Source organism: Dysidea avara, chromosome 3, assembly GCF_963678975.1.
Source record: "Dysidea avara chromosome 3, odDysAvar1.4, whole genome shotgun sequence".
Taxonomy (NCBI): Eukaryota; Metazoa; Porifera; class Demospongiae; order Dictyoceratida; family Dysideidae; genus Dysidea; species Dysidea avara.
Genome location: NC_089274.1, coordinates 50,224,377 through 50,247,781, shown reverse-complemented (window position 1 = coordinate 50,247,781; position 23,405 = coordinate 50,224,377). Strand labels below are relative to the sequence as shown.

At 38.9% G+C, this 23,405-nt stretch overlaps 1 protein-coding gene and 1 long non-coding RNA gene across 4 annotated transcripts in view; one reads left to right on the top strand and one right to left on the bottom strand.

The window, feature by feature from the left end:
• The window catches only part of LOC136251558 (SUMO-activating enzyme subunit 2-like), a 32,819-nt gene extending 9,649 nt beyond the window's left edge, over positions 1 to 23,170 (bottom strand). The window contains exons 1-9 of one of the 2 annotated variants that reach the window (XR_010699123.1): positions 22,910 to 23,170; positions 14,672 to 14,755; positions 14,542 to 14,612; positions 14,331 to 14,496; positions 801 to 922; positions 591 to 750; positions 445 to 544; positions 318 to 399; positions 115 to 266 (exon numbers count right to left, since the gene is read on the bottom strand). Coding sequence is in view for 1 of the 2 variants with exons in the window: in XM_066044030.1 (XP_065900102.1) it covers positions 115 to 266; positions 318 to 399; positions 445 to 544; positions 591 to 750; positions 801 to 922; positions 14,331 to 14,496; positions 14,542 to 14,612; positions 14,672 to 14,755; positions 22,910 to 23,041 (1,069 nt within the window). In the remaining variant the exon portion in view is untranslated. The remainder of the gene's footprint in view (positions 1 to 114; positions 267 to 317; positions 400 to 444; positions 545 to 590; positions 751 to 800; positions 923 to 14,330; positions 14,497 to 14,541; positions 14,613 to 14,671; positions 14,756 to 22,909) is intronic. The other variant, XM_066044030.1, reaches the window with a different exon arrangement.
• Positions 5,464 to 7,552, top strand: LOC136251557 (uncharacterized). Of its 2 annotated transcripts, XR_010699122.1 has the most exons (4): positions 5,464 to 7,017; positions 7,068 to 7,113; positions 7,299 to 7,357; positions 7,417 to 7,552. It is a non-coding gene; the product is annotated as an uncharacterized lncRNA (long non-coding RNA). The 2 variants fall into 2 exon arrangements; XR_010699121.1 differs by having other exon boundaries at positions 7,068 to 7,357.
• Positions 23,171 to 23,405: the final 235 nt, after the last annotated feature.

Here is a 23,405-nt window from a genome sequence, read left to right as displayed (position 1 = left end):
TATAATTCACAGTTCGATCAATTTGAGGTGTCAATGTTGAATTAGTTGGCCATCATGAAATGAAACAGTGACATGTATAGCCAACCTCCCCTGGCATATGATATAATAACATACACTTCACTTCAAACTGGGACAGGCGAGCTAGCCCAAATATGTGAGCCCTTAAGTTAGTTGCACATGTAACAAATGCTAAACTGGTAGGATGGTCTTTGTCCCAAACTAGAAAGTCGCCTTCTTTGTTGAGTTTCTCCTTCAAACTTGTAATGCTACAAGGTAAAACATCTTCAAATAAGTGTTCATAATATTACTATGACTACCATTGTTTAAATGTGTCAGCACATGTTTGTAGGGACCATAGTCGTTGGTCTGGTAGCAGCTGCAGTTCACCATTGCCACCATCTGTCAATTAGTTAACATAATGAGTAGAGAACTAACACTACATACCGTCAACTGGTAAACGATGAATGTCTAAAGGTACTGGTGGCCGACGGGTGTGCCATAGTTTGTCCATTGTTAATAAATAATTAATATCATCAGTGAAGAACTACAGTTCAGCACAATGAGTAACACTCGTCAAACTCACATGATACCTTTTGGAATAATTTGTCAGGATGATAATCGTATGAGGTGACCCAGTCTCTTGTGGATATCCGAGAAATGGGCAGTTCATCAGTCAAAGCTTCAGCCACTTCAGGATCAGCAGTGTCAGGTGAAACATCTTCATCAGCATCTGGTTCACCATATAACTGGCTAATGGATGGATTACATGATTAATATGGTAACCATTACAACTTTATTACTTGAACAAATGTTTGGCCCAGACAACACAATGAATTGGCTCAGATGGAGTATTCCTAATAGTGCACCCTGGGAAAGTCTTTGCAGCTGGCTTGGGCTGGCACTCGTAACATTCAGTCACCCCCTACAAAAAATAAATGATTAATTATACTGTTCCACCAATAATCGGATTGACATCACACCCATGCTAGACTGTCAATGTTCTACAAAATGTTAAATCAACAAATCACTACTGTGGTCCTATACCTTTAAGATAATACCTATCTTCAACATTTTAGTTCCAATACTACAAGGTAACAGTTTCTGTATATATCCTTCAAATTGAACAAATGATAGTATCAAATAAAAGCCAATATTTCACTGTAGTACTAGCAATTTTGATAACACTATACTAGCAAAGTTTGGGCCACAATTGGCTGGAAATAGTATTGAGCATAATTCTAGCATATAAGGTAGAAGATTTGCTTTGTTAAACTTATCATAGAAAGATCAAGAGAATACCAACACATTAAGGGGAAAGTACCTAGTTATTAGTACAAGCAATATATCACATTATCACGGCAGAATTATGATATATATGAACTAGTAGGGAAATTAGCAATTTTAGCCATAAAAAGTACCGAAACAAGGTACACCTAAAGATATACTAGTGGACATTTAATTATCCCTACTTCAGCCTATTAGAGACTAGTGTATCTCCCTTGTTACACTACTTTATATGGCTACGATCCCTAATCTGACCTCCCTTGTTACACTACTTTATATGGCTATGATCCCTAATCTGACCTCCCTTGTTACACTACTTTGTATGGCTATGATCCCTAATCTGACCTCCCTTGTTACACTACTTTTTTATGGCTATGATCCCTAATCTGACCTCTCTTGTTACACTACTTTATATGGCTATGATCCCTAATCTGACCTCTCTTGTTACACTACTTTATATGGCTATGATCCCTAATCTGACCTCCCTTGTTACACTACTTTATATGGCTATGATGAGTGTGATGCCTAATCTGACCTCCCTTGTTATACTACTTTATGAAAAATAACTGTTATATAAATGTAAAAGTGCTTTTTGAAAATGTCCGTGTCCGCACCCGACCATATCCGCCTCTTTCAACTACCCTTTCTTCACAGGTTATTGGCTGACCTAGACAACACCAGTTAATAGCCGGTTAATTGCACACCAGTGTACAGCAGTACTGCACTACCATGAATTAACATTTTTCACTGTCAGCAAAGTTAAATGGGATACAAAGGAGGACACAGGTAAGTCCATGAAGCATGCATTGTACATACTGCAATGCGCCAGAAGGCACCAGTCAGACTGAAAGTGACATTTAACAGTGAAAAAATCAGGCCAGTGGTTATTGAGTTACGCTTGTCTGAAGGCAGGCGGGCAGGTAGATAGTGGATAAACTAGACCAATGCTTGTAGCATCATTGGGACGAGCCTGATAGGATCTTAATCATATTGACTTAACTAATCATGATTGTAAGTAGCTATATTAACAGGCTGGATTTGAACTTGAGGTAGTGTTAGTTTATAACCCTAGGTAAGACAAAACTTGCCAGACACAACATTGTTCGAAATCTTAAACACAGGGCTAAAACAGATGTGAGAAAATCCATATGCAAAATGCCTTTAACAAGCATTCTCTCTTTCCATGACCACATGGCTCTCTGGCTTCTTTACTTTCTACTGTAATGGCACATCTATCACGTTCTCTGTGTCTCAACACACTTGCTGAAATATGGTTGTATTCAAGCATCAAAGTGTGCCTCCAGTGGCTACAGACGATTTCGGAATCTATGCAACACAGGAAGTCAATGGAAACGTGAGCTTGTTACGTATTTCAGCACCTTTTCAAAGCAAATGGATCACGTTTTCGGTTTTCGCTTGACGGTTTTTGTTGCAAAGATCGCGCAATCGTCTGTACCAGTTCCCACTCCTCCCCCATGTCCAATGTCCCACTTGACTTTAGTATAGCTAATGTTTTAGTCTATTGTTATGTAATTTGTGTGTCTATAATCTATGAATAATTTTTTAAAATCTGTATCCGTAGGCTACACATAATAGCTTGTGTGTTGCATCCCTTTCTTCATCATCTTGTCTTTCTGTGTTTGTAACAAGATGTTTTGGGAATGTGATGGTCGTATGGTCATACGTTGAATGACTACACACTAGCAGTGTGGGGCTCACCCCAACAAGACCAATGCTTGTAGTATCATTGGGGTGAGCCTGATAGGATCTTAATCATATTGACTTGACAAATCATGACCACAATCACATGAGTAACTATTTTAAATAGGCTGGCTATCGAGTATTGGAACTTAAGGTATAACTCTAAGTAGGACAAAAATAATGATCATTTGCAGACAAAACACTGCTTGAAATCATATGTATCACTGTAAAAAAGGATTTTTCATTTTAACGAAGAACTTGTTATCCCTGCTGCAAAAAAAACATCAAACACATCATTTTGTTAAAATAACAATGGGGAATTTTTGTTGATGTAACATCATTTTCTTGCTAATTAAAACAGCAATTAACAGTTCCGCTGAAACAACGTATGCTTTTTTGTCATTTTTTGGGCATTTTTTACAGTATAAACATAGAGCTTAAACAGATGTGAGAAAAGTCATATATACAGGTTTAATTACTGTTTGTTGATGTGCATGTACGTATACTGTATGTACCAGTTCCAACATCTAATCCTAGCACTAAAATATTGACTAAAAATTCAACAGTTGATCTAGTAGTTGCTACCAATGTGCACATGATCACATGATAGTTTTAAACAGGTTATGCTTTACATGTACTCTGCACAAAGGGTGCTCTGCGTATGGTAGAGAATGTACGACAATGTTAATAGGAAAACCTGTGCCCTGACCAGAAAAATATGCAAAAAGTAAAATTAAAATCCAGTCCAACAGTTCATTCTGATAGACCAGTCCAGTGTTTGTATCTTCCCCATCCATCTTGTATCTTCCCCATCCATCTTGTAACTTCCCCATCCAGAGGAGGTACGACATGAACTAAGCACTATTGAAAAGAATTCACAGTAATTGCATTCTGCAAATGGTAAAATTGCGGAAAATCAATCCGTAGACAAGATTTGATGAACCGCAAAGCTATTAGACACTTGTGCAGTTGATTTTCACTGGTTCTCTCTTCCCAACTTGCTGCTGGGCTTGATTTCGTACGTTTCGTTATTCATCACATGACGGTTCCTCCAATAGGCTGTGTATATCGAAATAGAACCACTGGGGTTGAATGGGGTAGACTGCACCGTTGAAGTAAACATAAGAAAAGAGTTCGATCGCCACATATTTTTCGTTGATACCCCCACGAAATAGCTTCCCTGTACAAAACACATGCGCTCACGTGTCTCCTCTGTTTCCCATCCATCTTGTACCTTCTCCATCCATCTTGTATCTTCCCCATTCATTTTGTACTTCCCCATCATCCATCTTTTATCTTTCCCATCCATCTTGTAACTTCCCCATCCATCTTGTATCTTCCCCATCCATCTTGTATCTTCCCCATCATCCATCTTGTATCTTCCCCATTCATTTTGTAACTTCCCCACCCATCTTGTATCTTCCCCATCCATCTTGTAACTTCCCCATCCATCTTGTACCTTCCCCATCCATCTTGTACCTTCCCCATCCATCATGTATCTTCTCCATTCATTTTGTAACTTCCCCATCATCCATCTTTTATCTTCCCCATCCATCTTGTATCTTCCCCATCCATCTTGTATCTTCCCCATCCATCTTGTATCTTCCCCATCCATCTTGTAACTTCCCCATCCATCTTGTACCTTCCCCATCCATCATGTATCTTCCCCATTCATGTTGTAACTTCCCCATCATCCATTTTTTATCTTCCCCATCCATCTTGTATCTTCCCCATCCATCTTGTATCTTCCCCATCCATCTTGTATCTTCCCCATCCATCTTGTATCTTCCCCATCCATCTTGTATCTTCCCCATCCATCTTGTATCTTCCCCATCCATCTTGTATCTTCCCCATCCATCTTGTATCTTCCCCATCCATCTTGTATCTTCCCCATCCATCTTGTATCTTCCCCATCCATCTTGTATCTTCCCCATCCATCTGGCTTACATCTTGAAGTAGTGCTTTGGAGCCTAGCTTTCACGTATCACAACCAGGCGGGTTGTAACAGCAATGCTATGAGCACTTCATCTCGAACAAGATAATCACACCCTCTACCATCATGTATTGGCTTTGTTACAATATTAGACAACTCAGGGGGCATTCTAAGCTAGCTCACCTGGCTTACAAGGACAGATATATATAAAGACTGTCACTTTAATGACACACGTGATCCATAACAATGTCACAATTTGTTTATGATTACATCATAAACTTGAACAGCTTCACGTATTAATCCCTTGTACGCTACTGTATAATATCTGAGAGGAGGAGTTAGTTATCATGGTACTTCGCTAATAATATACCTTTGGCAGACAATTAGGGATGCCGTAGATTGCCATGCAATCAACATAATAACTGCTGGCAGCTTGATAGATGGTGATGTGCATGCATATGGCATGCTTAGCCAGAGATGGGACAACAGTCATGCACCTTATACAAAGCCCAAAATTACAATTTTCAACTGTTCTGACAATACCGTACAGAGGGAAACTTTGGAGGAGGAAAAATTTGGTGAATCAAGCAAAATATCACTGTTGACGAAATAAAATTTGGCGAATTGTTAGCAAAGCGCACGCCCTATTTAATTGATTAGATTACTATTTGCTGTGTCTGAAGCGAGAACTGGGAGTGCCACGCATCTTCGGCGCCTGGAGTCAGCTATCAACTAACAGTATATCTACACCCTCTGGAATAGGTAGGACTCGCTACTTCCACGCCCGTTTCGAGGTGAGGTTTGAGGATACCAGTAGCTGAGTAGCAGGAGCTAGCTACCTATGGCCTAGTGAGGTAGTAGGGGAGGCTTGGCTCTAGTGTGAAGCCTGGCCCAGTAGCCCTTGGTCGAGTAGAAAATTGATTGGTTCGAGGCTTGGTTTGTTATTTTCTTCACCAACAAAACGTTTGGATGGGGAAAATTTGGCAAATTCATGGTCATTCGCCAAATTTTAACGGCACCAAAGTTTCCCTCCATACAGTATAGTATGTCTGAACATATGCCAAAGTGTTTAGACATTTCAACTTTTGGTTTGACATAGCTAAATAGCGCTGAAATAAGGGAGCTTGTAAAACGCGGAATACAGAATAAGCAAAACTTAACTTTTGCAGATTGTACAAATAGTTAGATTCTCTAAAGTGATTATACTTTGTTTATCCATCACTGTGGCGTGCCATGCAGAGCTGTTTAGGGCTGGGAGATTATATCCATTTTGGGATTAAATTATGAATGATAAACATTTGCAACTGGATTTCAATGGAGTGGTGAAGTGTACTTTAACTGGCTTGAAACTAAAATACGTATACTGCTTGAAGAAGTCGAATGAATATTAAAAGAGTCAAGAATACTGATGTACTCAGCTCGTCGTGGAGGTTCAGTAATGAAATGTAGAGTGGAGGTTCAGTAACGAAAGGAGGAGTGAAGAAAGGTGAGGCTAGTATGTAAAGTGCCCAGGGAAAGTGCCACATCACCTCACACTGATTAACCACGTGTATGCGATTGGTTTTTAGACTGTCAGACGTCTGCATTGACTAGTACAAATTCACTGAGACCAAGCTGAAAACTGAGACCAAACTGAAAACTTCTGATGGTACCAACTTGAGTAGCAGCAAATACCAGTATTATCCGGCTTGGAATTATCTCATGGATGGATTGTCAACAAGGTGTACTCGTACAGACCAAACAGCTTTCAGTATCGTCACTCTAGTGCCAATTTATAAGTCCCGGAAACATAGGTGGAAGAAGTAAGGTAATGTACATGATGCTTGTACGAAACAATGCTCGCATACTGGTCTAAATAACTAAATTTATATACAGTGAAACCTGTCTAATCAGGACACTGTGTAGTAAGGTCACTGTCAGCCAACTTGTAAATTCTCAAATGTGTTATTTGTGTAAAAAGTGAGATAGATTTTGGGTGTGTTGTATTTAATGCCCGCCTGTCGGTTTTTACAGGTAATCTGGTCATAGAATGCAGTAGTAGTTGGATGTGGTCATGGTACATACATAACTTGGGACCAGGTAGGAAGTCATGAATTTTAGTAAGTTTACATACAGAGGAACTGCATTATCTTGTGTGTTCTTTTTATAGCTCTCAATTGTCAACTGTACATGGATCAACTGTAGTGACATCAAAGGTGTAGTGAATTAATTTCCAGTTCGGTCTATGTATGTACTAAGGAATATAGTTGTTCATTATTTCTGGATCAAGGATACTGTTATGATGGCACCCGCTGTCATGTACATATCATGCTTATAAGATATTTCCAGTATCCAGAATTTAGGCATATTGTATTTAATGCCCACTTGATGATTTTTGTAGGGCGATTGTGTCGTCATACATCCAAGCAAGCATCTTTGGTGGTGCAACAGATGTTCCAGGTTAGTTACATGTGTGTTTAATTTAAGGTAAAGTTCAATGTCTGCTTGTTCTTTTACAGGTCTCACTTAATCTTGTGTCGTTATGTAGACATCCAAGAAATCATCAGTGGTGTTAAACTATTTTTAGTAAAGTCTTGATGTTGATTACATGTTGTAATAGCATTGTTGTATGTCAGTTTACCATAAGGCAAGAAATTTTCATGTCATCTTATCCATGAAATTTGGCAAGTTGTGTTGAACCATAGATAATGTACCTACGGTAGAACAACCCCAGCTCATATACAGTCACCAGCAAACCACAAACCACATTCCAGCAATCCATTACAAAACTTGAAAGCCACAACAGAAGCTCATACAGGCAAGCCAAATTCCATTTTAAAATTTTTATTGCACCATTATATGTGCATAATGATTACAACTCCATATGGTGCACACTACATAGAGGTGGTAGCTATAGGTTTGTTACCTTTTGTATGCACCTTACCTTTGTGGTCAATCTATTAAAAATTAAATAGAGAAATTGAAGATTATGCTTAAACACCTTCCCTAGTATTTTGTTTTTCACACCTTGTTTATAAGGCATCTGGCGATTATAAATGCTCGCATGGGACATGGCACTAATTTGGAATATAAAAGATTTCTACTTAAAATGCCATCCCTAGGGAACTTACCGTTCTGCACGCTTTCACAATTTGTTTATCAGACATTAGAGTTTGTGTCCATGTCATGTCTTTAACCCTTAAAGCCGCATAAAACTTTACAAAACACATGCACCGCATCCACATAAGCCACTATAGTGGTTAATTGATATTGATCGATCGATAACTCGTATACGGAAGGTCACACGGACTTGAAATTAAGATTTTCAGAATGCTGACATCACAAAGAATAAAATGGTGCCCAAGTTTTACTGATTCTGATGCTCCTTTGCCAAGTTATGACAATTTAAACACAGGAGTGTAAATTGGCGTAATGTTTTAGAGAAGAAGATATCTTTGAGGTTTGTAAATGCTGTGGACTCTAGTCGTGTGGAAGGTGTTTCTGTCGATCTACAAGTTGATATGGTCCATTATGGCACTGTTCAAGCAGCGTCGCTTTCAGCAAGTCCCTCAAGATTAGTTGTCTTGTTGTCAACTTCACAAGCGAAGCGTTTGAGTGAGCTGATGGCGATTATTGCCAATTGAGGACAGATTTTCAACTGAAGCCAGATGAAGAAGACTGTGAAACACAAGGAGAAACAGTACTAACTGTTTTATTATTGATATCTGTAAGTATACCACTTTCTGTTATAAAACAGTTGTTGGTTAAAAACATCATGCGTTTTTTTATATTGCCAGCTTATGTGCCTTTAAGGGTTAAAAGTTATTGTACGGATTAGAGATTTGATCAAAGAAAATACACATATGGGCAAACTAGAATGGTCCATTTCCACGCAAGCTAAAGTATTCACGGTATGGTAATGAATACTAATTTATTACAGGTTGCGCAACATCCAGTATCCTTTGGGAGGCCTTAAAATGTATTGAAACCTATGGGACTAAGACTTTTACACACTTCATGGGAGCCCAAACCATTCCATTTCTTCTTATTATAAGAACGTACTTTTATAGCAGCCACTATACTACAACAATGACGTGAAAATTGGAAAGATACGCTGTGTAGTGCGCTGGATTTATTATATAGACAGTCTTGTAAAATTCGATTATGGGTCAGCAGTAAGTAACATTGCAGTTACATTTGTTAACACAAACGGGCAAATCCTACGGATATCATGGAAATGCTCAATTTTATGATTTTACAAGTATTTCAAAGTTGCTACATCGTTTAAACACTGTTTACAAAGTTTTCTAAGCATCCAGAGGGGTAAGCTTCGCTGTAGAGTAGTTGCCTTGTGATATACGAAAAGTGGGCGTGGTACGTAATCAAATATGTGAGCAATAATAAACTCCCACAATCGAATGCTGCCAGGATTCTTATAAAAACAAACCTACGTTGCCTCATCAGATATCAAGGCCATGGTTTAACTTAAATGTACCATGGCAAGCCAGGGTTTATGAGATAGGTACCCTGAAATTTTCCTTTGAAGTTAGGTGGTTTCGTGGTACATTAGCTGTATGCACCCTCCCATATAATTTGTATTTGATTTTAAAAAACTTGTTTGGTAGGTCTGTTTAGATTCTGGTCTTCTCTGTCTTGCTTTCGAAGTTTGGGGAGATAAGTTCACCCCCCTTATGTAGTTATTTTCCTGTTGGGCTCCTCCCATGGCTGGTCATAGCTCCATATATATACTCATATGATCAAGACTTAGCCCTACTTGCGATCTCACTAAAATAAAAAAATAGGTGTATTTACACTTATTTCACTTTATTTCTCTACCTTATGTTACACCTACCATCACATTATACCAGTCAACATAGCCATGTTTGTGCAGTCCATCTAGCACTGACATTATCTAATAGCCCATTTTCACACAAGGGCTAAGGAATGCGGTGGTTAATAATTGATTGTGCAACATCCGGTGTCCTTTAAATGTATTGAAGCCTATGGGAGTGAGGTAAGGAATCTTCACGGGGGCCTAAACTGTACCATTTACTCTTATTATGAGAATGAAATTGTAATCTTCAGGTTGATAGCATCATGATGCTATATAGTTGTGAAGATTCACTGTGTTTTAAAGCAACTTTAGCATGACAAAAGACTCTAGTGACTTTGTTTTCAGCATCTAGAGAGTCTACTTAGTGAGATAAACTTTGTTACTATGTTTCTACAAGGCTGGGAATGACGCTACGCAAAATTTTATTGCAGAAATAGGCGATCTTTCATTGCTGTGATTCTATCAATACTAGGTGATTATTTCATCCGTTACAGTAGGTTTAGTGGCCATGTTTTGTTGCCTAACAATCCTCTATACTTAAAAGAGTAAAAATACCTCACTTTAGGAAAGATGCAGCCTTTAAAACTTCAGATATCACTACCATTAGACACAAGATTGCTGATTTATCGATGGTTGCCTTGTATTGGTTTGGATGATTAGTCGCCCACCACAGTAGGCTATTAGCCTACACAGTACACAAGTACACGGAATTTATAACTAGAGTAGGGACCATAGCACATCGATAAAAAGTACTGAAACAAGCTGGAGTAGTGCACAATATTAAATCACAGTAAAACAATAAGAAGTCTTATATCCCTACTGTGCTCAAGATACCATAATGGAAATGCACAGTAGTGGTATAACACTTCTTATTGTTTTACTGTGATTTAATATCGTGCACTACTCCAGCTTGTTTCAGTACTTTTATTGATGTGCTATGGTCCCTACTCTGGTTGAAAATTCCAAATTCTTCTGTTAACTACTTTTGTAAATAATTATTATGACTGGTGAACCCACGCGTATACCGCATCTGAAATGGTGCTGCGCACCCCAATTATTGTCTGAAAGGTGAAGTATCCATTATGCTTCGTTGTCAGCTATGTACACAGCATTTCGAATCAAGAACTGTTTGAAAAGCACCTTTGCAATCCATGCATACCGAAAGAAATAGTGCTGAGAGCCCCAGTTGTATCAATTATCGTCTGAAAAGTGAAGTATCCATTATACTTTGTTGTCGGCTATATTCAACCCGTTACTCAGCAGTACGAATCAAGAACTGTTTGAAAAGCATCTCTAATGTCAAAATAGCCACTATGACAAATACAGACGATTTCCGTTATGAAGGGAAGCCATCATGTGCTACTGCCAAATCGACACTTGTCGCTGTCAACAAAGATGAATGGGACACAAAGGAGGATACTGGTAAGTCCATGAAGAATGCATTGTACATACTGCAGTATGCCAAAAGACACCTGTCAGGTCAAAGCGACATCGAACATTGAAAAAATCAAGCCCGTGGCCTTAGCCGTTATTGAGTTATGTTTGTCTGAAGGCATCAGTCAGTTACTCAGTCAGTCAGTCACTAGAAAATTCTGGTACATAAATTATTTTTAAAATTCTGTAGCAATTTGTTGAAAGTGTTTCAGGTTGATCTGAAAGCTTGTTTGGGTTTAGTTTTACCTAACCAATACTGCCTCATCGTCATCAGGGGAAATTGAGGCTGTTTTTGGGTGATATTATTTTGTGGGCCACGCCTACTCCTTTGTGGGCATGGCCCACAAAGGAGTAGATGTATATCATACTATCGTACTGTATGATATCAGTTGTATCACATGCCCTCGTGATTTGCCAGATACGTACTGTACACCCACACCCTCAGGCCTAACGGAACTTGGACTGGGGTGTACATATCAGGCAAACCACTTGGGCCCATGATATAACTATTACATAAATAAAATATACAAGTACACAGAAAAAATTTGTAATTTTCAACTAGAGTAGGGACCATAGCACATCGATAAAAAGTACTGAAACAAGCTGGAGTAGTGCATGATATTAAATCACAGTAAAACAATAAGAAGTGTTATATCCCTACTGTGTATTTCCATTATGGTATCTTGAACACAGTAGGGATATAACACTTCTTATTGTTTTACTGTGATCTAATATCATACACTACTCCAACTTGTTTCAGTACTTTTTATCGATTTGCTATGGTCCCTACTCTAGTCGAAAATTACAAATTTTTCTGTGCACTTGTTTGTTAACTTTTTTTTGTAAATAATTATTATGACTAGTGAACCCATGCATACCGCATCTGAAATGGCGCCACACGCCCCAGCTATATCATTTATCGTCTGAAAGTGAAGCATCCATTACACTACATTGTCAGCTACGTTCAACCCGTTACACAGCATTTCGGATCAAGAAACACCTCTGCAATCCATGCATACCAAAAGAAAGAAATGGTGCCGCGTGCCCCAGTTATATTAATTATCGTCTGAAAAGTGAAGTATCCATTACACTTTGTTGTCGGTTATGTTCAACCCGTTAGTGGCCATTACACCACAGTACGAATCAAGAACTGTTCGAAAAGCACTTCTGCAATCAAAATAGCCACTATGAAAAATACGGACGATTTCCATTTTGAAGGGAAGCCATCACATGCTACCGCCAAATCGACACTTTTGGCTGTCAGCAAAGATGAATGGGACACAAAGGAGGACACTGGTAAGTCCATGAAGAATGCATTGTACGTACTGCAGTATGCCAAAATGCACCTGTCGGGCCGAAGCGACATCGAACAGTGAAAAAATCAAGCCCGAAGCCTTAGCCATTATCAAGTTACACTTGTCTGAAGGCATCAGTCAGTCACGTAGTCAGTCACTAGAAAATTCTGTTAAATAAATTATTTTTTAAAATTCCGTAGCAACTTGTTGAAAGCGTTTCGGGTCACTCTAAAAGCTTGTTTTGGCTTAATTTTACCTAACCAATACTACCTCATCGTCGTCAGGGAAAACTGAGGCTGGTTTTGGGTGATGTTATTTCATGGACCACACTTACTCCTTTGTGATCGTACTGTATGATAACAATAACCCAGAAGATATTATCACCCTTAGTACGACATGACGTGACAAAGGGGAAATATGGGGGTTAGGGTAGGGTTAGAAATAAGCAGCTAACCCTATGGTTTGAGCTGCTTGGCCGATAGACATATCTGGGGGTATAGCTATAGAAAAAACAGTGGTTGTTGTTGCTGCTGCTGCTGCGTCAGTGACATTCCATTGGTTTGTCTTAGTTGCACACCGACGCCATAGCTTCCGGGTGAGTAGCAATTCCTGTAATTATCGCTTATACATCCTCTGGACGAAGTGAAACTTCTGTCATAAATAATATAAGGCAACTGAAGCTGAAACACAACCACTTCAACATTTGTCAGTGTTGCTATGTGAATACGTTACCATGGAGATTATGAGTAAATATGTACTCACGTGAAACGCCTCTTGTGTTTAATTATAAGTGCTGCTTGGGTGTTAACCACCTTTAGACAATGGCATGCAGCGTTTCGTTTGATGTGTGGAGGTCTCTTATTTGCGAAGAAACCTGGTATCAGGTGTCCGACAGTTGTTTACAACCACAATGTGGCCTACAGTAATGCAATTAGCCTTTTGTGGACAATTAGTATTTCGCACATCAGTAAACACCAAGCGATTGCAAGCAGATTATTACAAAGAAATTACACTCAGGTACGCCGTTATCGTGGGTAGTTCAGCGGATTTATAGACCATCGTGGTACAAGCCATTAATTCAGTTTGTGGCCTTCGCCATATTAAAGCACGCTCTGTACACCATGCAAGACAGCCATGTTGGCACTGGCTATTCCCATTTGCTGCCATTCACACGTATCTATAATGCCTCAAACATACTTTTTATCGACTTTACAAACCTTCAGTTATTCGCGCTTCATGGCTTGCGCGCGAGCTTGCGCGACCACACATCTTTTGCTCGCTGAAATACCCTAGGTGTTTACAATGAGAACTCTCTATACTAACTCACTGCTTCTACGCCATTGTCTAAAACACTTAGACACTCACAATAGGCATCTTCAAGGATTTAAAAACCATCGGTGACGTCAATAATTACCTCGGCTGCGTCTTGGTAATTATTGACGTCACCTCAGGTTTTTAAATCCTCGAAGACACCTATTGTGAGTGTCTAACTATTACTTAAACTCCATTAAGCAATTCATAACGCATTGCCCCTTTAACACTTTTTGTGATATGAAGCTATAATCCAGGTGGAACACTACAAGTTGTTGTAAACACAGAAAAATCTAGACTGTCACTACCACACTTTCTTGTTATAGCACAGCTGTATAGTTACGGTCATAACCTTCACGATACAGGTGTACTGGCCTTAATAGAGTTCGTTTCACTTGAAGAAAGTACTAAAATATCTTCCCAACAGTAACTTGAAAGGTCACTTGCACATGTCCCAAATGTTTTGGTTGTATAATTACCTGTGCTAAAGGAACACTTACAGTTAACCACTCTAACAACAATCATTCAGATGAATAATTCAAGTCCTAAGATTCCTTACCTTCTTGATAACAGTAACTTGACCAAGGTAGCCAGCACTACCACTCTCTATCAATGGTGTGTCTGCTGCTAGGCACATCCGGTTAACATGATTACGAGCAGCCTTGTTATCCAGAGCATTCATAACAAGATCAAATCCACGAAAAAACTTCACATCATATTGTGTACTACCAAGCAGTCACCAAGTAACAGTAACCATTAACAACACTCACTTGAACACTGAATCATGATAGGTTGTTATAGTTACTGATGAATCATAGAGATCAGCAGTTTCCTTAGCAACCTTTAGCAGCAGCAGTTCAGTTTCAAGGTACCTACATATGTGAATGACACTTGCCACACCTCAGCTTTTGATCTTCCAACATGTTTCTTTTGAAATAGAAACTGTCTGTTCAGGTTGCTTACATCAATAGTATCCAAATCAATCTATAATAACCATAGCAACCACACATATTAATCAACAATTATTTATTCATCATGAAATTTAGCAGCAACGCCAATAATCATACGGTATAGTAGTACTGTCAAATGGTACAATAGCACTGTGTAAGTAGGGATCGCCCCAAAAATTTCGCATGCCACCCAAATTTCAGCCTTTGAAAATCATCCTAGAGACATCTTACGCGACGAAAATCACCTTTACAGAATAATACCAAGAGTAAATAATGGAAGAGAGAGTATCCAACTGCCATATACTGCATCAAAAATGAGCAGGTCAAGTAGAAAAGCCATCCTGTAGTGCTTTCAAAGAAAGTGTTGAATGAAGTAATAAACACCTGCTAGGTCAGTCTGTTTGAAGTGCCCAGGCATGATTTGAAGTCAAACAGTCTGAGCTAGAAGGTGTTTATTACTTCATTCAATACTTACTTTGATAGCACTACGGGATGGCTTCTCTACTTGACATGCTCATTTTTGATGCAGTATATGGCAGTTGGATACTCTCTCTTCCATTATTTACTCTTGATAATACTAGTCCATATAATATATAATACAGCATCATACAGTATGGCAGTACTGTATATTAGGGATCATGGAGGTTTGGGTTTTCCTACCCAAAAAATAGCTCCATAACACCTCCATCCTGGCACCTTGGCAGTATTGGTTAGGTATAACCAAGCCCAAAAGTGCCTTCAGTATGATCCTAAAGGCTTCCAATAAATTGTTATGAAATTTAAAATATATATATATTCAATGGAATTTTTTACTGACTAATTGTCTGCCTGCCTGATGTCTTCAGGCAAGCGTAACTCGATAATGGCTAAGGCTATATGGGCTTGATTTTTTCACTGTTCGATGTCACTTCGTCCTGAGATGTGCCTTTTGGCATACTGCAGTATGTACAATGCACGCATCATGGACTTACCTTTGTCCTCCTTTGTGTCCCATTTCTTTCTGCTGACATCCCAAGGTGTCGATTCGCAGTAGCGAGATGCATGGCTTCCTTACAGTACATTTGTAAACGGGAATCGCCCGTATTTTCCGTGGTGACCGGACTGATTGCAGAGATGATTCTAACAGTATTCTTTGTTTGTGACGCTGTGTAACGGGCTGAAAATATCTGAAAGTGAAGTGTAATGGTGGCTGCACTTTCAAGGCAGTAATTGATAGTTGGGGGCACGCAAATCATCGTATTTTCGTGATGACTGGATTGTTGCAGAGGCACTTCTTCTAGTCTGTAGCACTGTGTAATGGGCTGAACATAGCTGAAAGCGAAGCGTAATGGCCACTGCATTTTCAAAGCAGTATTTTATAGCTGGGGCACGCACCGTTCAGACGAAAACATTAATTCTGGAGCCATCCTTTCTTTTGATGAGGTATGCACGAGTTCACCAGTCATAATAATGTTATAAAAACAAGTTTAAGGAAAACTTAAGAATTTTAAGTTCGATTAGGGATCATAGAAAAAAAGTAGGGAAACAAGAGAGGTCGCCTACACCTGAGTGAACATTTAATCCCTAATTCAGTCTTGTTCTTGGGGTATAGACTGAATAAGGGATTAAATGTTCACTAGTATATCTGCAGGTGTAGGCAATCTCCCTTGTTTCCTTACTTTTTTTTCTATGATCCATAATCGAACTTATTATTTCAAAACACTTACAGGTGGTTGGATATAGAACTTTTTTTTTAAATCACCAAAACTCAAATTTTAGTTTCATTGCCTGCCTGAACCAGACCACAGTCACAAGGTTAGAGGCCAAACAAAGCAGCGTACAGCCACCATTTTACACCAGTCCACAATAACAAACTCACCAGTGGGATGTGCCTTTCGGGGTTCAGACAAGTATAGGTCCTCTGCGCCTTGTCTTTCCTTTTATCTTCATTCAGACTGCTTGTCTTCTTCATCCAACAAAACCATATCGAGGCGTTAATTTTCTGTATCACCACTTTCTTTCAGCAGCAAATTTAGATGCCACAGAATTATTCCAGAGCTGGATTTCAGAAGCGCTTCAGTCCCAGTATTACTATAAGAAGTATACTAGCTAGATATTGTGATTGAGATCCCGTTTGTGATAGGTTCACGACCACACCCATCAAATAAAGATCTAGGTTGACTGATAGTGATAGAATACAGAGACTATACCTCTTAACAATCTAGCTATTTACTTAACAGTAAACAAAATGAATTGGTCTAGCTCCCTTGGCTAACTCGTGATACTCTAATACAACAGTCATGTATGATATTCTAATACAACTGTCACAAGTTGCACTGTAGCTAGCTGTGCTACAACAAAAAACTGAACAAACTAGTTGAAGTAGGGATCTATGCAATAAAAAGTAATGGAACAATAGATGAATGACACTATTACATCATAGCTCGGTGGGAAAATCCCTACTTTAGCACATTAGCTATAACAGTTAGTTTGTTCAATGCCAAAGTAGGGACTTCTTACCGAGCTATGCTGTAATACCATCATTCATTTCTTGTTTCACTACTTTGTATATTATAGATCCCTACTTCAATACCAGTACATTAGAGGAGGGTGGAAGCAGTTTAAGAGCCATTAAAATGAATTATGCAAATTGAATTGCTCGTTTTCTACAATGAACTAAATTGTGTGGATGGTGTAACGAAGTGTGGCATCATTGTCTTGTTGAAGAATATGCATACCTGGTTAGTGTAAGTGTAGTACCGCAAAAGTGTTTCATCAATTTTGCCCTGAAAACTAAATGATTTTACAAAACAAAGTACATCATCATCAAGACACATGGTAGTGTCGTGTGGCCAAGAAAGCCAGTGACCCACACCGTGAGTATATTGACAGGAAGAAAGAAAACAGCTTTTTCATGTGTGCATAGCTCCATGGCCCCTTCTCCAAAGCACACCATTTTGCATTATAGCTGTCCCCCAGGTAGGGTACACCACACAGCAAATTTGATTAAATTTGCAGCAGCTATTTGCAAGATAAATACTTTCAAAATTTTGTTTTAATTTCTTCGTTTTTTTTCTTCTTGTGCCATACGGGGGGCTACGGGGGCTACGGTTTCTTTTTGCATACTTTGCAAAAATTGCTATAAAATACAAACGTGTAACTCAATTGCCTCAATCTTTGGCACAAATGAAGAGCGTGTAACATTGGATTCACGTACCAAGTTTGTTGTGAATCTCAGGAATATTTAAGGAGTTATGAGCATTTATTCATGTAAAAAAAATCAAACTTCTGTCACGGCTATAAGGTAAACCAAGTATAGAAATAACTTGAAAATTGGTGTGTAGATAGGCTGATCATTGTAGCAGTGCCTTTTGATAGTTTGAATAGCAATAGAGTTACAGCAACAAAGTTATAAAGCAAAAACCAAACAAGTGTAAAATCGCAGGATCAAGATACTCTAATAGAGCAGTCACTGTGGGGTAAAAAAGGTGAGCAAAAAATGTCAAAAAAAAACTTACCAGAGTTTATACCTAACACCTACATCCTTAACCACTGCTACCTTGGCTGATCACCTCACTTAATTTCTGCTTTATAAATGAAATTTCTAGTTGAAATCTGCTTATAATCAATTTCATAGATCTACCAATAGAAGTACTAGATTGTTCTAGAACATTCTATGTATGTTCTATTAGAAGTCCTCAAAAAAATGTGCACTCTATTAGAGTATTACAATAATATTATCAAATATTGAATTAAATCATGCAATGAAATACATTTATAAGTTAGTCTTCAATAATCATCATTGTATCTACATAGAAAAGAAGAAATGTGAGTAAAGACAAACCTCAAAGTCAGCCATAGGCTGGTTTTGGGGCCTTGTAAAGTACAAAAAGAAATGAAATCCACACAAAAACAGCCAAGCTGTGAAAAGTGGTGCAGCCTTAAAAAGCCTGGGTGAAAAAGTTGCAAAATTAAAGGTGGCAGCCAATATATGGCTGCAGTGATGTTTATTAGCATTAACATCATTGCAGCCATTTCTTGGCCGCTACCTTTGATTTCACAACTTTTTCACCCAGACTTTTTAAGGCCGCACCACTTTTTTACAGCTTGGTTGTTTTTGTGTGGATAATGCTTACACAAAGTACAATCTAAATATCTAATGATCCCAAGTGATCCCCACTGTTCAGTAGTTTTGTATTGCGACTATTGAGGCTCATGTGAAATTCTGAACAGAGGTATGCAATTAACGTAATATTTTCGAGCAGCGCTTTCCCCCCTCTGCCAGTATATAGTAAAGGTTTGGGCTATTTTTTTCCTTATTAAATGTCGACCATCCATTGACTATCAATGGACGTATTGTTGACCTGGTGAACATTGTACACTAGCAAACTTGTGTCATTCAGTACTCTATGTGATTATGTTGAAACTATGTATTAGTATGTCTTCTATGGGTAAAGACTAGCTGAACTACTATTAAATTAAGGGTGCTCTGTACAGTTCCACGTATCGCTTCTGAGGTTAGCACAGCTGGAGTTTACTAATGGATTTCGCGTGCCACGAGAAAATGTTTTTTATGATGAAATAACCTGCCACAAACGAAGAAAGAAGAGCGATATACATGAAGGAAGCGAAGTAAGTGTTGTATCTTCTTCATCGTGGTCTAATGAATATAGCAATCTGTAATTTACCGAGTATCTTCCGGTTACGCAATTAAGAAACAATAACTGTGGCCATAGAACAGCTACGGGCGCCTCAGTTTCTACACCTTGATACTAAAATTAGAACTAGTTCGTCATTTTAGACTCGATAGGCATGAAAATTTCAGATGGGCAACCATGATATTTATGCATTAAAAGAGTGTTCGTCATTTTTTGATAGCTCCTTCTGGCGAGGAATAGCATGGAGGTAAAGAAGACTGGTTAGTGCCAGCATAAAAGCGGAAGAAGAGTATCTGATGACTGAGAAGCCAGAGAACAAAAACAGAAACGCACGTTTGTTTGTACATTTTTCAATAATGTATTTTTAAAGAATCAAGTCTCTAGGGCATAAACTGTGGGACTAGTTCTAGTTTGAAGTGAAAATTTATAACTCACCTTCTACAGTGAGTTAAGACATGGGATTTGGACTAAACTGTGCAGTAGTGATAGCTTATTGCAAATAAAAAGAGTTTAGCAGAATAGTTTAATCCGTTTGTAAGAAAACATAATTCATGGGAAGCCATACGAGCAACTGTACAGAGCACCCTTAAGAGAGCTATACAGTATCACTCTATACAGAGTTGCCTATCATTTGAACTTTTGAAATTATCAGATTTTGGGACGATAAGCACTCAAGAGTCTTACCATATTCTTGTAATGGGCTATAGCAGGCTGCATAGGGGAATTTGTGATTTACGCATACTCAAAGTACACAGAATGTAAATAAACCAACCAAAAAAATGGACATATAAATTTGTGAGGTGACTGGACAAAACATGAAAAAGCAGCTGTATGAGGTAATATTGAAGTCGAGGTTTCTACTGAACCAGCAACCCGATCATGTAATTGAACAAAACTTGTTAACCAATTCACAGCAATGTTGTGTCAGGAGTTTGAGCTCAGAAGCTTTAACAGTAAGGCTGTTATGCCAATGTCCATATCAGGCATGGGCAAAACCATTAAAGACATTAGCAACTAATTCTAAACCTTCTTTATTATACAAGAGTACCTGATAGTTACTTTTTCACGTTTTGTCCATTGACTGTCACGTTTTATACGTCCAGTCATTTTCGTGACGCATGAAAAATCTGCAAATATGCGCAGTTCACAAATTCCCCTATCCCCTTAATTATAGGTAGTATGTCGTCTGTAGTTGTAGCTACATTATGTATGTACCATGTTGTTGTTGGTTTCTTCCAGTTTCATTACTCTAATTCCCCTACAAGGACAAAACAGCTACACATCTAAGAATGATAATAATTACTTAGCTGTTATCACTCAGGTAACAAAATGCTTAATCTTCTATACATTCTTTTGAGGGTTAGAAGTGTTCCCATGACCCAGTAGACTCTCAAAACTGTTGAGTCCACCAACTCAATGGTTTCAACACGATAATAACAGCGAATTCGCTATGTACGCATCTAGCTCTGGTAGTCGACTACACCTGCAAGTAACTATTGACCAACCAGTTTTAGTGGCTTTAAGCATATCTCAACCTGGATCTTCTTTGCTTTCTACCGTACAAACAGTGAAAATGGGCAGTGATTTAAAGATGCACTCCAATGCGGATTGCTTTGAGCAAATGCAGATGAGGGTGGAAGCACTTCAGGCTCTACTCGAAAATATTACCTTAATTGCATAGTTTAATCATGTGATCCTCAATAGTCCCAATACAAAACTAGTGACTGGTGGTGATCACTGATGATTGCTAGATAATCTGGTTGTGCTTCGTGTAATGATTAAGTTATAGTTATATCCCGGTACGAGGGTGATATCATTGTTATTACACGAGTCCGAGGCGGAGCCGAGGACGAGTGTAATAACAATGATATCATCCGAGTATACAGGATATAACTGTTTTATATCCCAGTGCGCGGGAGTGCGCAGAAGTTTACGGATAGTAAATTAAGTTCCGATTTGAGTTCCTGTCACTGTGCTCAAGATTTCGTCCGAATTGTGTGGAGATTCTACTTCGTAGCTACAAGAGAGACCTTACATACTGCCTACAAACTGTAGCGAAGGGCGGTGTTATGAAGCAGCGGTTCCAGGTACGATTCGCCTTCGTCAGAAATTGGTATGGTGGTGTCGCGTGGTGTGCAAGAGAAAAATAAAGACCAACAAGTGGCTACCATAGTCCAAGATAGAACGATGAAGCTAGAGGAAGTTAGTTCTTCACCATAGTGACCGTTGGGAGTGATTGCTGGAGCGAAAATCGTCACGGACTATTCTTGACATTTGTTAAACTAGTTATCACGGTATTGGTAACTTGTAGTGATATTGTGTAAAGGATTAACAGTTTTCTTGTAAGATTTAGGTAGTTTTAAGTGCTGTATTGGTGTTTTGTATCAATATTTCCTTATTTGGCTCTTTGTTCCATTGGTAAACAATGCCATTCGCGGTTATTATGATGTCAAGAAAGAGACTGAGTGGCTCCGCAACAGGGTGATAACTAATATATCGTACAGTAGCAGCGCCGCTCTGTCTAGCTGTATGGTAGTTATAACCCAGCGCGGCGCTTTGATACTCCCACGCACTGGGGTTTAAAATGATATATCTTGTTTTGTAAAAGTTCTTAGTTTTCTAGGCAAAACTGATGTAACAATATTGCGCCCATAGCAATACTAGTGCTAGCAAGGTATTTATTCTAAACCAAACAATGATGCCACGCTTTGTTACATCGTCCACACATTTTAGTTCATTCAAAAACCAATCAGTTTTGCATAATTCATTTTAACGATGCTTAAACTGTTTCCACCCTCCTCTAGAGCAAATGTACACAAGTATTGCATCACATGTCTCCGTTTCCAGTAGTATATATGTGACCGGATTTGACAAAATCAGGCTTCCACACACATCCAATTCTTAGTCTCGTCCTCGCAGACCCATTCTCCGGGGTGGCGCTTATCGATTAGAGATTATAAGCGCCACCTCTGAAAGGGTCTGGTGAAATGCCCATACCATTTTTGTCCGGGAAATCGCCAACTCTGGCGAGTGATAATCGGTGTTTAATAACTACACAAGAGGTGACGATTTGAGGCAAGCTTTACTTTTGTAAAGTACTGCACAGCCATAAAATGATAAATACTGTTTAATTGTCACCTTTTATAAAATCTTGTGTAAGTATTAAACACCAATTATCACTCGCCAAAGTTGGCGATTTCTCGGACAAAATGGTATGGGCAATTCACCAGACCCTTTCGGAGGGGGTGCTTACAATCTCTAATCGATAAACGCCACCCCGGAGAATGGGTCTGCGAGGGCAAGACTATCCAACTCTTCAACTTTAACTGCTTGTAACTAGCATGCTATTGACCTACAATTTTAACAAAATGTTTTCATTGCATTGAGCAATAACAGGTCAAAATTTAAGTGATAAGTTACTCCTACATCGAACTACGGTCCTTTAAAGTCGCAAATCTGTATGTGGAAGCCTGGTTTTGTCAAACATATAATCTATGGTAACATGTATCTCACTACCCTAAGAAATACGTTAAGTTCTAATTACAACCCACCAGTGATATTGTCTTGAAACCCGCCAGTACAAGATTCTTCACTAGCTCACACCCTATCCCGCCAGCTCCAACCACTAGGGCTTTACACAACCGCACACGTTCTAGTAACTCCTCGTCTAAGCTGATAGTCATCACGCCAAGAATTCCAAATTCCTGATCGCGCAATATAAATAATCATCGTACACGTGTGCTTAATCTTAGCCAATCAAAATACGCCCAGTGTCATCAAACAAATATCGCATCATAGATTATATATACTACGTATCCGGAAACGCCGGTTTTTATCCAAACTATCCGCGTTGGAGCGCACTCTAATGACAGCGAAGCGCCTAGCCAGGCGAGTGGTTGATTCCCGAGGGGCAGAGGGGTAGGGTCCGACACTTCGTGAAATCTCGTACGCTCCCTACAGTAGAAATCAGAAATCAAGCCGCTAACTTCCGTAATTCTCTGTAAATAAAAACAATTAATGATGTTAATGAAAACTATGATGATCATA